The 15256-nt window shown below is 50.0% G+C and overlaps 1 protein-coding gene across 4 annotated transcripts in view; it reads right to left on the bottom strand.

The window, feature by feature from the left end:
* The window catches only part of LOC116948856 (uncharacterized), a 20982-nt gene extending 5735 nt beyond the window's left edge, over positions 1 to 15247 (bottom strand). The window contains exons 1-6 of one of the 4 annotated variants that reach the window (XM_032966025.2): positions 14924 to 15247; positions 12523 to 12943; positions 11085 to 11198; positions 5086 to 5288; positions 911 to 1231; positions 314 to 536 (exon numbers count right to left, since the gene is read on the bottom strand). In XM_032966025.2, the coding sequence (XP_032821916.2) occupies positions 314 to 536; positions 911 to 1231; positions 5086 to 5288; positions 11085 to 11198; positions 12523 to 12864 (1203 nt within the window). In that variant the 5' untranslated portion in view covers positions 12865 to 12943; positions 14924 to 15247. The remainder of the gene's footprint in view (positions 1 to 313; positions 537 to 910; positions 1232 to 5085; positions 5289 to 11084; positions 11199 to 12522; positions 12944 to 14923) is intronic. The other 3 variants (XM_032966026.2, XM_032966024.2, XM_032966027.2) reach the window with 3 other exon arrangements.
* Between the last annotated feature and the right edge of the window lie 9 nt (positions 15248 to 15256).

Here is a 15256-nt window from a genome sequence, read left to right as displayed (position 1 = left end):
TGGCCTCGTAGCTTTAGACTTGTCTGCTCACCTACTCGGAAGAACTACTCTTACGTGGAAGTCAGTTTTCTGTTCTCACTCGATGGATATCGCGTTTGATGCATCTTACATTAGATTAGTTGATGCAATTTGTTTTCTTTCAACTGTGCCACATGACTCTGGAGCCGTGTTCCCAGCCTTGGAGGCTGTGCCTGTGATTGACCGCACCCCAGACTACGTGCGTAGCACAAACCACCTAATACGAAGCCAGAGTTTGTGAGTAAAGAGGATGTCAAGTTTAGGTTGCCCGTGAAACGCGTGGGAATCGGGTCACCTGGTTGCTGTGGTGCCGCGTGGTGGTGGTGGCTTCGGCGGAAGTCCACCGGCGGCAGTAGGGGAGGAGGAGGTGTGGGAACAGACGGCGAGCAAGAGCCCGCGTGGCCACTTGGGCACGGCGCCGCTCGCGCCCGGTGGCCGAATGCCAGCGTGCCGTCTCGATGGGCGATGCGAACTCCTCGTGGAACTCTCCAATGCTGCCCAGGCTACCGGGCACCGCCCTGAAAGGCAACGCCAACCGTTACAGCTGCGCCAACGCCACGCTAAACGAATAAATATCACCGTTGTAATTGCTGCTTTGCCGGTGGCCTCTCAAGGCCACGTCTTAAAGAATTTAGGAACAAAGGAATCCACTTAAAATTTTCCAACGTTATCAATCCAGGTGTGGTTAATACAGATTATGTGAATCGCACTGGTTTATTGTCACATTTTTCCCTTTAACTTTATTAGCCACACCTGGCCCGAAGGCTTTGAAAAAGCCGAGATGGATTCCTTTCACATGCTCTGCTGGGAAGACGGTCGCCTCGCAACGATAAGTGCCACCACTAGCGATCAACACTTTGTTTGGGCAGCCACGTGCCACCCACGCCATTACCAGTCCACGATGCTCCACAGATCCACTAGACTGCTCCTCAGGGCGGTGTCCGCTAGTCCGATGCGGACGGGGCACCGTATAGCACGCAGCGTGTGCCAGTCCCGTATCCAGGGGTTGTGGAAGTTGGAGGTGGCGCTGTCACCGACGGGGCACGGGGGCACGGCGTGATGCCCGGACTGCGCTGGCCAGGGTCCCTCATGTGGGGCAAGGGGCCCTGAGTCGCAGTGCTGCCCCTGTCCCTTTGGGGGCCACGGCTCGGCTTCCCCATCCTGGTCCCTCGGCCGCTGAGGTTCCTCCACAATCACCATCGACCACTGCACGCTGCACGAGCACCACCAACTGTTACCAAGCGCCTACTAAGGCTGGGGCAGCACACGTGGGCCTTGCAATGTTCTTCATTGCAAGGCCTGTGGGCCACGGGCAGCCCCTGGTGGCCATTAGTGCGAACCCTGACGTGCGGCCTCCGACAATAAGCAAATGTGAAAACGCTCCATGCTGCTGTCAAACCCAATGGTTTGAAATGTGTGGCTAACCTCACACTGATGTTATCTTGTCGGCGAAAGTGGCCCCGCTCTTAAAATGAGTGAAAAACACTGTGAACCGCAACTCCGGCGAGTCGATGAGTTGTCACGAATTCAGGAGCACAATATTACCATGAATTTAGTGACCTTTAGCAGCTGCAGGCGCCACGAGAGCGCATCACATACGAATGGAAAAACAATGATTCTTAAATATGCGATTCAATGCTCGTATCATTTGGCTTCCGAATTGATATTAATCAACGACACAATACAATTTTATACCCCTAGCTGCAAGCACCAAGCAGAGCTGCCTTGATATACATTGGTACTGATGACACATTATTCCATGCTTTCATTTTATGCTCAGCTGACTTAGGGGAAACCGAGACCAAATTCAGAAATAATTTGCCACTAGTATTGATGTATATTGCAACGGAAATTAAACCCAGGGAACCATAATTGTTGTGCAACATGTGAACCACTAAAACCACTCTGTACTTCCAATAGAAACACACAAAAGACAAAGATTCCCCATATACCCAAATACATTGTTGACAAAAGAGCTGTGAACACCTATTTGGGTTGGAAAGGTGTACAATTGGGTAACTTGGCTAACACCACACCTGACTGCCTTTGTCTCCTCAGTGCTGATAGTTACACACTGCACCAGGTGCAGTGCTCATTTAATGCTTAGTCGACCTAGAGTAGTCCCAGGGGCTGGTCCAAAAATCCCTTGCCGTTGATGTTATCCGAAGCTGGGACTGCCGGGTTTATAGAGCAGTGCGATAACCACTGCACCACCACTCACCCCACAGCGCACACACACACACGGTATATAAACACACAATCACACGCACACAGTCTCTCACGCATAGCCTAACATATGGCAAATGACAAGCGGACGGATGAAAATGACTGGCACAATTAAACAAAAATAAAACGAATCCAAAAGGGAACACGCTAAAACTATAAACACAAACTGCCGTTTGCAAAAAAATGTAAGCACGCACAAAAAAAAGAGAGGTTGTTTTTGCTTCTCTCAGAATTGATGGGCGAGGGGCAGCCGAGGCTTTGTTGGTTAAGCTGCACATGAAGAACAAGAAGCACGGTCAACCCACCCTTGAGCTGAGAGATACGTGTGGTATCATCCAAGGAGCACCACTCCCGCCGCCTCTCAAGCCTCCCGATAATGTCTGTCCCTTTTAGCCCAGGGGTGGGCAACAGTAATATTTGGCTGTTTTTTTCTGGATTTTCTGTTTGCACAGTCACACATGGCCACTTTAAGATGTTTTCTTGTTCATGTTTTTGTTTTTTGTTTGTTGCGGTTGCACCCGATTCAAGAGCCGAATGGCTCACAGGGCTATACCAAATAAATGAAAATTGAAAAACTGAAACTACAGCCCGTGGCTTCACTTCGTGTGGCACGTAGCCACACGAGGCCCACCGCTTTGAAATGGCGTGCAAAACGATATTCGCGCGTCACTGCAAGCAATCAGCGTCACGAATCGGGTACGAAGAGGGGAAATATTTTCCACCTGGCGACAATATGTTTCTAAATTTAGCGCGATATTTCAAGGTGAACCCCTCGTTATTTTTCACGTTATTATTGGACTAGCCTTTTGCCCGTCCAAGGACGGGTGTATTGCAGTAAACCTGAAACTTGCAAGCGAAAAGCAGACCGCAACGTGATATTCATTGCATCAACGCGTGTGCAATTTGTAAGGCCGCGGTGACACAGACCTATTTCATTTTAAGGTTATAATCCCTTGTTCATCATGACGTCCTTTTTACTTTGATGTCTCAATAGCGTTACGGAGATCGCGTGACGTGAGTGTTCTGCCTTTGTAGTGAGGGTTGTAAGTTGATACCGAGGAGGGGGGAGGAGGCGCCTCGGCCCCCCATGTGGAGTGACGTCAGCCACTAATTATTATGAATGGGGGGGGGTGGGGGTGTCCATTTGGAGGACGTAACCTGTTCATGATTATTGAGGGGGGCTGGTCGACGTGGAGTGACGTTACGAACGTTGCACACAGACATTCTTGGCTCATTATAGTAGGTAATAATAATGGGGGGGGGGCGGTGTCCATTTGAAGGACGTGACCTGCTCATGATTATTAATGAGGGGGGCTGTTCGATGTGGAGTGACGTCACTTGCACATGATTATTAGTGAGGGGGGGTGGGGGGGGGTGTCCGTTTGGAGGACGTCACCTGCTCATGAATATTAAGGAGGGGGACTGGTCGATGTGGAGTGACGTCACGAGCATTAAGGACAGACATTCCTGGGTGATTATAGTAGGTATAACACGAGTGTGCACGGTTGAAAGTCCTATTCAGCCCTCAATAAGGAAGAGCTTTCCTAGCCATGTTTTAGTTTGTCATCTGATGCACTTGGAACCCCTACAGAGGTGTCTCAGCTGCTGAATCAACACTCAGCTTAAAACGCGTAAAGTGGGGAGGCTTTCAGCCAGCACACGTTTGACAAAGTACTGTAAATGATATTAACGATAATAACTGTCATTACATTTTTCCTACAATCAAGCACGTTATTATTGCACATTTCTTGAACGCGCTTTGTCGGGCATGCATTACCGTAATTGTCAAGTATTTTTTTCTTATTGATGAAGCGTTAAAACTTGGGTCACGCGGCCCAGGATATATAGAACACAGGTGTATATCCCATCTACGAGACTGTGTGTGTCTTCGGGCGTCACGCTTCCTTCTGCAAGAAACCCCTTGAGGACGTTTCTACGTCGGCACCACCAAGTGAAACCGACAGTGGCATCGGCAATGCGAAACAAGCGCTACGGCGCCACCGGCCAGGGGACTCCGAAGCTGCGGACGAGGCCACGGTTCTTGTCGTGGCTTTCTGGCACACATGTGCGCCGCGTGTAAACGCAGCCTCCACGGTCTGTGCAGATGCGTAAAGGAGTGGTGAATGCGCCCATTGTAAAAAATATATATATGCACACACACACACACGTGCGGTTCGTGTACTGTGCATGTGTGTGTGTGTGTATATGTATAGATATACATAAATATATATAAAAATTCCTAGCTCAAACAGAAAGCCAAACAGCTTTGCACACACCTGGCAAAACATTTACGGCCTTGCCGAACAGTCATGCAACACTGGCAGGCAGAGAGAGAGAGAGAGAGCCCTTTCTGTCTCCCTTCACTCTTTAATGACAATTGGAGCAATGAGGCACAAAGCCCTGACTATTTCAAAATGTGGCCTGCCATTCTTCGCCACCGGTTTAAGTCTCCCATTAGGGTCCGAGAAGCCACTGACCCCCTTTTTATTGCCAAATTTCCTCCCCAGCGCAGGAAGAGTTCAAATCGAGGCTCCCGAGTCTATTACGTTTATACACAGGGGTTTGTGCTTGCACAGGCCCATGCACAGAAATGGAAAAAATAAAAAAATTATCGGGCCCAGGCTTAAGTCCTATTCACCAATTAAAAAGCACACGATAAGGGCACATGTCCTCGTATTTTCACGTTCACCAATTTTGAAGTCACGTAACAAAACAAGAGAGGACACGAATAGTATGAGGCAGAGATTATTGGAGAGTGAATGCCTGCACCTGGTACCACCTGCGCCTGGTACCACCTTGCGCCTGGTGGCACACGCCCCCGAGCCCCAACGCGCGCAGCACCTGTTCATCTCATGCAGGTGGAGTCGTGCCGTCGCGTATGTAGCGACGGCGACCTCGTGGTGGCGGTCGCCGTGAAGCAGTCCGGCCAGGGCCCCTGCGCTCTCGGCACCGTCCACGACCACCGCCCGGCAGCCGGCGCCGCGCCTCTCCAGCGCTTCGGCCCAGGCGAGAAGCCGCGGCGGGGAGCATAGCACCAGCGCCGGCTGCAAGCGACGGACAGCAACAGGGCGGCGAGATTTAGAGAGCAGCGGGCGTGCGCAGGGGGTGGCGAGAGTGTCTGGGTTGCGGGCGACGAGTGCCAGGAAAATGCGGGCGTTAATGAGTGCGCATTAAAGAGGTTCGTTTTATTATGTTCCGTTTTGGAGTTTTACGTTCACCGAACGGGAGGACATATGAAAGTCTTGTCATAAAGATGGATGAGAATTCTCGATCTGTGTTTAGAACTGCGCGGGGAGTTTAGCGGCAACGAAGGCCCCGCTTGCACATTCAGCCCCGCCACGCGCGTACCGGCCTTGGAAAAGAATGTCTTGTATATTTTTGAATGTGACCCACGCAGCGCAGGAGAGTTCGTGCGATCGGCCTTAAACAAAGCATCACTTCACGTGATGTTTACCCTGTCTCTCAGACATTTACAGTTTCCATTGCTTCATACCTCAGCCTGCACCAGACTGTTTAGGCTACATGTGCCGAAAAACAGACCTCCAGGGGACAACGTCTGGCGCAAAGATGTGAAATCGAACAAACACCAGTAGGCCGTCCTTAACCAGCCCCCCCACAAAGCACACGCCGGCTCTGTCACAAAATGCCGCGTGCCTGGAATAGCTGTTTGCGGAATTTCAGTAGGCTGCACGGGAACCATCCAGCACGGCCAACAGCGACACCTCGGACCTGCTCGGAAGGGCGCCAGCGTGCGCACGCTGACGCCGTCGGGCCGCACTGGCAACTCTACATTTGGGTAATAGGATCCTCGCCGGGCCGCTGCTTGCGAGTTCAGTACCAGACTACGTGGCCGCGGGTGCACGAGATGACCCCCCGCTTCTTCCTCGCCGGCTCCCGCGACGATTACTCGCGCTACGCGACGAGATCGCCCCCAGTAACTGTAACCTCTTGTAAGCCACACACGTCGCTACAAGCGGCCTCGACTCGGAAGTCGCCAAAGTGGTTGCTTGTGATCTGTAGTGGGTGTACAGCGAGGGAAAAAGTATTTGATCCCCTGCTGATTTTGTACGTTTGCCCACTGAAAAAGAAATGATCAGTCTATAATTTTAATGGTAGGTTTATTTGAACAGTGAGAGACATAATAACAACAAAAATCCGGAAAAACGCATGTCAAAAATGTTATAAATTGATTTGCATTTTAATGAGGGAAATCATTATTTGACCCCTCTGCAAAACGTGACTTAGTACTTGGTGGCAAAACCCGTGTTGGCAATCACAGAGGTCAGACGTTTCTTGTAGTTGGCCACCAGGTTTGCACACATCTCAGGAGGGATTTTGTCCCACTCCTCTTTGCAGATCTTCTTCAAGTCATTAAGGTTTCGAGGCTGACGTTTGGAAACTCGAACCTTCAGCTCCCTCCACAGATTTTCTATGGGATTAAGGTCTGGAGACTGGCTAGGCCACTCCAGTACCTTAATGTGCTTCTTCTTGAGCCACTCCTTTGTTGCCTTGGCCGTGTGTTTTGGGTCATTGTCATGCTGGAAAACCCATCCACGACCCATTTTCAATGCCCTGGCTGAGGAAAGGAGGTACTCACCCAAGATTTGACGGTACATTGCCCCTTCCATCGTCCCTTTGACGCGGTGAAGTTGTCCTGTCCCCTTAGCAGAAAAACACCCCCAAAGCATAATGTTTCCACCTCCATGTTTGACGGTGGGGATGGTGTTCTTGGGGTCATAGGCAAAATTCCTCCTCCTCCAAACACGGTGAGTTGAGTTGATGCCAAAGAGCTCAATTTTGGTCTCATCTGACCACAACACTTTCACCCAGTTGTCCTCTGAATCATTCAGATGTTCATTGGCAAACTTCCGACGGGCATGTATATGTGCTTTCTTGAGCAGGGGGACCTTGTGGGCGCTGCAGGATTTCAGTCCTTCACGGCGCAGTGTGTTACCAATTGTTTTCTTGGTGACTATGGTCCCAGCTGCCTTGAGATCATTGACAAGATCCTCCCGTGTAGTTCTGGGCTGATTCCTCACCGTTCTCATGATCCTTGCAACTCCACGAGGTGAGATCTTGCATGGAGCCCCAGGCCGAGGGAGATTGACAGTTATTTTGTGTTTCTTCCATTTGCGAATAATCGCACCAACTGTTGTCACCTTCTCACCAAGCTGCTTGGCAATGGTCTTGTAGCCCATTCTAGCCTTATGTAGGTCTACAATCTTGTCCCTGACATCCTTGGAGAGCTCTTTGGTCTTGGCCATTGTGGAGAGTTTGGAATCTGATTGATTGATTGCTTCTGTGGACAGGTGTCTTTTATAGAGGTAACAATCCGAGATTAGGAGCACTCCCTTTAAGAGTGTGCTCCTAATCTCAGCTCGTTACCTGTATAAAAGACACCTGGGAGCCAGAAATCGTTCTGATTGAGGGGGTCAAATACTTATTTCCCTCATTAAAATGCAAATCAATTTATAACATTTTTGACATGCGTTTTTCTGGATTTTGTTGTTATTCTGTCTCTCACTGTTTAAATAAACCTTCCATTAAAATTATAGACTGATCATTTCTTTGTCAGTGGGCAAACGTACAAAATCAGCAGGGGATCAAATACTTTTTTCACTCACTGTAAGAGGAACACACCTCAAATAGTCGAGGTTCAATGGAACCTTAAAATAAAAGATGCTCATTAGGTGTATATTGTGTTTTTTCTTCTCTAAATAACATTCGAATTGTCCTATTTGTGTCAGACACAAGACATTTCCATTTGGAACTCTCATTTGACCCAAGAAGATAACATCATCTACTTCTTAAGTCCCTTGAAAAAGGCCTCTCATACACAACCAGTTGGCACGTTTTTAATGCTACACATAGGGCATTCATCACATGGGCATCAAACAGATATATTCAGTTTTTATAGCTGGAATATGGAAAACTAAATTAAAAACCACATTTAATGATCGTATTTTTGTTGTGCAGTCATTGGTGACCGAGCTGAGACCATCAACTTGGAAACCCGGTTTAATCACGGGTGGATGAAACCCGGAATTGAACCCAGGCTTTCAGGCGGTGCCGGCTCAGTGCTCCGACACGGTATTATCCCCCCCGAGCTACCCAGCCACCTCCAAAGCGATAGGCTGCGTTTTAGCGAATTGCCAAAAGCGGGTCGGCAGAGAAAATAAAACCCCTCCAGCCGGGCGCATTCCAGCATTTTTCCACTCGTGGCTCTGAGGGCTGCACGTATAATTAAGAGCTAACCATGCATTTAGTCCACGTGCATAAATCAGCTGATTGTTGTCATATGTGCGTTGGTCGAGAACAGCTCGCACTGAAGTTGCCACTCTGAGGAGGTTACAGCCTCTCGCGGTAGTCTGAAACCAATTAAAAGTATACTTCCTAAATCTACTTCATCGCTGGGATTACACTCCATAAGGTTTCCCCCGCTGCAAATTCCCAATTAGCAATAAAATGAAACTACGATGCAAATATTCTTCTGGCTTACGCACAAGTAAGCAGCGATGCACCACTGGTACCAGCAAGACGGAGACCATGGACAGGTGGATAGCCACATCTGTGCCAAATTCTGCATGGGTTAAGATTGTAAATTTGGATTGAAAGATAAATAGCAAATACAGCAAGTTCGCTAAATAATGTAATATATATGTCAGAGGGACACGACTGGAAAGACAGCAGAATGTGTACTTTAGTTGTTAAAATTCCCGAAAAAAGAGGAAAAATTCTGTATCCTCAGATCAAGTTTCTCCCAGCCCGAACAAGTGTTGGGGCAGTGTTCATCTCCATCGGTGGCTCTAAGTCAGCATTGGAAATTGACATTGTCACGGCAAAGGCCCTGTCTCTCCATCGGATGATGACTGTTTACTCTTCACAAAGCAGCAAATCAACTTTTCGACCCAGAAGAGATGAAGGGCCGACTTGACCATAAACTGAAATTCAATCTCACAACCCTTCCGATTATAAATCGAGCACTCTGCCCAACCATGCCACAGGTCAGATTGAGCACAAACGAGCGTGTGCAATAATGGTAAACTCTTATCCATGCCTGCGGTAAAGCACCGGCAGTCGCAGTAAAAATCACTGAATTGGCAAAAGACCCACATTGTTTCTTTAATGTTCCACGATTAGATTTTAATGGTACGGCAGCTAAATTTCACCTCTATGCGGGTCCTCACTGCTGCGGGGATGTGTTTTCTGTTCTAAGTAAATTGTATACCAGGCCGAGGCTGTAATTTCTGGAAGGCGGGTATCTCACACTGGGAGCGCTTGCACCTCGCGTCATGTGGGATTCAATCAGGGGCGCTGGGAGCGCGAGCGGCAACGGGAATGGGTAAAACACAACCTCACGGCAGCAGTAGCCGCGTTCGTCCTGCACTCGGGTATATACACCCCTGCTGCTACGTAATAAGACGAGCAGACTCGCGTTGTAAAAAGAACCTCTCGCTGAGCATTCTCACAGCTGTCACGGTTTTATGATGTTATCCCCATTGAATTACTCTGAATCGCGCTCAATCACCAAAGCGCCAATCGCGTTTGTTTGCGGCTATAACTTAAACTGTCGACCAGCAAGCCGGGCCTGTAAAAATTAAAACACATGTCCTCGCTGGCGATCGCAACTTGGGAGCCAGCGCTGTGGCTGCGAGCGCCAGACCCTGGCCCCAGCGACGCCCAGCACGACTTCGCCGACGGGCGTCGCCAGTGTCAGTGATGCTGACAAAACACCAGGGTGCAGCAGTCACCCTAGAAGTGACAGCAGCCCGGCAGGCGGGTGGGGGGGGGGGCAGAGGGCGGCAGGGGCTGGGGGGGTCACTCCCCGTGGCTCCCCTAAAAGGGGTTATTCTGTAAAAGCGGGCCAAGTCCAAACAAGAGGGGATTATTCCCCTCTCCAAAGGCGGGAAAAGGCGTCGGTTTGTATCGCCCTGAATAATACTCTGCTGCGGGTACATTTTCTCCCCGATGTACTGATTCAGTATTTAGTTAAAAAAAAAACCTTGGGAATAATGTATAATGTATTCTTTACAACCTCTTAATTCGTTGGATTTTTTTCCTTCGCGATTCTCATTTTCACGTTTTGTCAAGCCTTATTGACAGCCACTGTTCCCCACGCACAACCGTTCCTGTTAAGTATGCGGAGAACAAATGGACCCCCTTTGTTGTGCGATTCATGTTGCTGTGCTATACACACCGGAAGTGAATAGCAAATACAAATTAAAAAGCGGGCTCGGTTGAGCGCCAGGGGTAGCGCTAGGGTCAAGGGTAGGGGCTGGCGTAAGTGGTATTGGCTAGTTGGAATTCACCAACCTTTGTGGTTTGAGGGATTGTTCATGATACGGGATTACGATTCAATGCAAGGCTGAACTAAATTTTATCTGGTTTTTACTATCTCATGTATTTTCTCATTTTTTTCTGTTTTGTTTGTATAGTTAGGCTCACACCATTTGTCTATATATAATATTAGCATACCATCTGCATATAATGCTCGTGAATTCAACGTAATCGATTCATGTATGCACAGTTCAATGTATGTATCGTGCGCATGATAATTTATTTGTAATTGGTGCACCTAACATACCTACTACTGGTCGTGGTAAGGCAAGCATTTGGCAGGATGTACTGCACCCCCGAGCAAAGTGCCCCTCCCTCTCATGACCAGGTGTTGGACTTTCACATCCTGTTTGCCATTTGCCATTTCTGGTGTCGACAGTTTCACCGGCAAGCTACCAGAAGGCTGGTGGTAACACAGCAGTAAACTGTTTACTTGCCCATGTCCACACCCCTGTGACCGCTATCCCTGCCCGCTGTCGGAAAAAGGGGAAATGAGGTGGTACCTTCACATCTTGAGAATTGGTCGAGGTGAATGCTATCTCCCGGAGCTCGGTCTGCAAGAGTTGGTGCGGTCCGTGGCCAATTCTGCCCAGCACACCTGCCAAGAACATCACCACCTGCACAAAGAGAGTGGAAAAATGAGCAGTGCTATCGTGCGAAATACTGAAGGCATGAAGAAGAGTTCTGCAACCAATCAGTAATCATAGCCCTGTCCGTAAACCCAACCCAATACCTATCCCTAGACCCAACCATAAACCCAACACTATCTCCTAAACATCATTTCAATCTTAACCTAATCCTAATCTTTACCCTATCCCTAAAACACCCCACTCTAGCCCTAACTCCAACCCCAACCCTAAATCCAACCATATTCCTAACCTTGACCTATCTTTAACCCTAATCCAAGCCCTATCCCCTAACAATGGGCCTTTCCTTTACATTAATCCTACCAGTTACAATGTCCTTGGGACACGAGCCAAATTTTGTATGGTGGCGGCCAATAAAAAAAAAATCTGAATTGTTTCACACAGCAGTGGGCCAAGATAAAACTGGTAAACAAAGTGAAATTCAATGGACTTAGTAACAACTTCTGATGTGCAGGTGTGCAAGAGCACCATCTTAGTTGTCATGTTTGCCATCTAATGGTAAAATTTGGAATACTGCATGAGCGCTTAGTTCACTATCCAATTTCTGTAACAAAAAATCTCAATTGCAGACCCACACTTGATAAATGGTGGCATTATGGCTTTGTTTATTACGTCAATTCTGACAGCCAAAAATAGTAATACCTCTTTTTTGTCAATTTATTTTTAACTGAGAAAAATGAGATTCATTCATGAGAATGTCATGTCATGAACATTTCGAAGATAGCAGAAGTCCTTCCCCAGACCACACAGACGAACCTGATAACAGGATAACATCAGAGGCGATTGCACAGTTTGGGTAGACCGTGCTACCCCCATCCACCACACAGTCCACATCTGACAGCCTCACAACTTTCATCTGTTCAGCCCTTTGGATCTTGCAAATACTCTATTAGAAAATGACACTTTCTGCACAGGATTCCAGTCGTAAACAGTCAACGATGATATTCATAACGGAATGCTGACCATGGCCCATGTTGGCGCCAGTAACAGCCAAATTTGTGACATTTTCATGAATGAATAACACATTGTAATGGGTTCCGTCATTGAGCCAAGCAGGAGACAGCTCAGTCCATCATGCCTCCGAGTTCAATCAAGTACCACAATATTGAAGCTCAACATTGGTCCTTACATGGATATTCTAGCCTCCGCTATAGGAATGTTGAATTTCTACCACTGGCTCAAGACCACCAGCAGAGTTGATCGCGCCTTTGAACACGGGGCTACTTGGTAATAGAAACAATGATTCATCACGGACATTTATCACACAGACTCGTGCCAGTGTTTGACCCCTGACCCTGACGAGGACCTGATCTTCGCTCTCTGGCCCCGCGTCTCCCATCACACAGCCCTCGCCGCGGGCGAAGTGACGGCACAGGAAGCGCTCGCCCAGTCTCTCGCAGTCTCGTCCTCTTCCACCGTCATCTTCACCACATGGTCCTCCTCGTCTTCTCTCTCCTTGCCGTGGTTCTTCTCGCCTTCCCTCTCCTTTCTCTTCATCCACTCCTATTCTCTCTCCGTCATCGCTTCCGAACCCTGCTTCCTTGTTTCCACCTCGTCCCGTTCCATCGCCTGCTCTCGCTTCACCCGTTTTCTCCTCTGATGTCGGGACAGACCTGCGGCCAGCCAACAGTGACATCCCCTGCTTTTTCTCTCAAGGCCTTGGCTCCCCCGGCTCGGGGTTTGCGGTCACCACCTCACATCCCAGAGGGATCAACCTGCGGGGTTAAATAAAGGAGACTCTGACCCCAGCACAACCTTAAATCGACCCCAGTTATTATGCAAAACCTTACTACCGCTGACTCGAATCCTACTCTTGTTCCTAGCCTCTGACCCAACTACCGACTCTAATCGAACCCCCAAACCTATCCCAATCCATAATCCTATCCCTTCCATGAATCCCTAACAAACCCCTGACACTGCCCCTAACACTACACCTACCCGTCTCCAATGCCTGACCGTATCTCTATCCCAACTCTACCCCTGTCCCTCCCTCTCTCACCTCTAACCCTTACTACCCCTGTGACCATAACACTGACCTTACTACTTACTATTAATTCTGACCCCTGTTCCAATTCTACCCCTGCCCCATACTCGCTAACTGCTCCAAATCCTATCCCTGCCCCCTAATCCCTGACACTGCTCTTATCCCTGCCCCCTAATCCCTGACACTGCCCTTACCCCTGCCCCTAATCCCTTACACTGCTCTTACCCCTGCCCCTAATCCCCTGACACTGCCCTTAGCCCTGCCCCTAATCCCTGACACTGCCCTTACCCCTGCCCCCTTATCCCTAACACTGCCCTTACCCCTGCCCCTAATCCCCTGACACTGCCCTTACCCCTGCCCCCTAATCCACTGCCACTGCCCTTACCCCTGCCCCTAATCCCTTACACTGCCCTTACCCCTGCCCCTAATCCCCTGACACTGCCCTTACCCCTGCCCCTAATCCCTGCCCTTACCCCTGTCCCCTAATCCCTGACACTGCCCTTACCCCTGCCCCTAATCCCTGCCACTGCCCTTACCCCTACCCCTAATCCCCTGACACTGCCCTTACCCCTGCCCCTAATCCCTGACACTGCCCTTACCCCTGTCCCCTAATACCTGACACTGCCCTTACCCCTGTCCCTAATCCCCTGACACTGCCCTTACCCCTGCCCCTAATCCCTGACACTGCCCTTACCCCTGTCCCCTAATCCCTGACACTGCCCTTACCCCTGCCCCTAATCCCTGACACTGCCCTTACCCCTGCCCCTAATCCCTGACACTGCCCTTACCCCTGCCCCTAACCCCCTGACACTGCCCTTACCCCTGCCCCTAATCCCTGACACTGCCCTTACCCCTGCCCCTAATCCCCTGACACTGCCCTTACCCCTGCCCCTAATCCATGACACTGCCCTTACCCCTGCCCCTAATCCCTGACACTGGCCTTACCCCTGCCCCTAATCCCTGACACTGCCCTTACCCCTGCCCCTAATCCCTTGACACTGCCCTTACCCCTGCCCCTAATCCCCTGACACTGCCCTTACTCCTGCCCCTAATCCCTGACACTGCCCTTACCCCTGCCCCCTAATCCCCTGACACTGCCCTTACCCCTGCCCCTAATCCCCTGCCACTGCCCTTACCCCTGCCCCTAATCCCCTGCCACTGCCCTTACCCCTGCCCCTAATCCCCTGCCACTGCCCTTACCCCTGCCCCTAATTCCCTGACACTGCCCTTACCCCTACCCCTAATCCCCTGCCACTGCCCTTACCCCTGCCCCTAATCCCTTGACACTGCCCTTACCCCTGCCCCTAATCCCCTGCCACTGCCCTTACCCCTGCCCCTAATCCCTTGACACTGCCCTTACCCCTGCCCGTAATCTCCTGACACTGCCCTTACCCCTGCCCCCTAATCCCCTGACACTGCCCTTACCCCTGCCCCTAATCCCCTGCCACTGCCCTTACCCCTGCCCCTAACCCCCTGACACTGCCCTTACCCCTGCCCCTAATCCCTGCCACTGCCCTTACCCCTGCCCCTAATCCCCTGCCACTGCCCTTACCCCTGCCCCTAACCCCTTGACACTGCCCTTACCCCTGCCCCTAATCCCTGACACTGCCCTTACCCCTGCCCCTAATCCCTGACACTGCCCTTACCCCTGCCCCTAATCCCTGCCACTGCCCTTACCCCTGCCCCCTAACCCCCTGCCACTGCCCCTCACCTCACCCGGGGTCCCCCACTCACAGCAGGCGGGGTTCGTGCCTAGCCCGAGGTTCGGTCCAAAACGCCAGGACGCAACAACCCCTTCAGTTAATAGCAAAGCCGACGTCCACGTTAACCAATTGAAACCTACGAGCGTCGAGTGTGCGTGTGGTTTTTTTTTATAAAAAAATAAATCTTCTGTGGATAATCGATAATAATTACAGTATTATTATAAAAAAAAACAAAATATAAAATGACAATCAGCTGAGAGCCCCGCGGGATTGCTTCGGCACGGCGTGAAGTTTTGCGACATTCGCTGCCGTAAATCTCTCGTCAACGGGGTACCCCAAAG

This window comes from Petromyzon marinus, chromosome 35 (assembly GCF_048934315.1).
Source record: "Petromyzon marinus isolate PM22_M1 ecotype Great Lakes invasive population chromosome 35, UKy_Petmar_22M1.pri1.0, whole genome shotgun sequence".
Lineage (NCBI taxonomy): Eukaryota > Metazoa > Chordata > Hyperoartia > Petromyzontiformes > Petromyzontidae > Petromyzon > Petromyzon marinus.
This window is presented reverse-complemented; position numbering and strand designations above follow the sequence as displayed.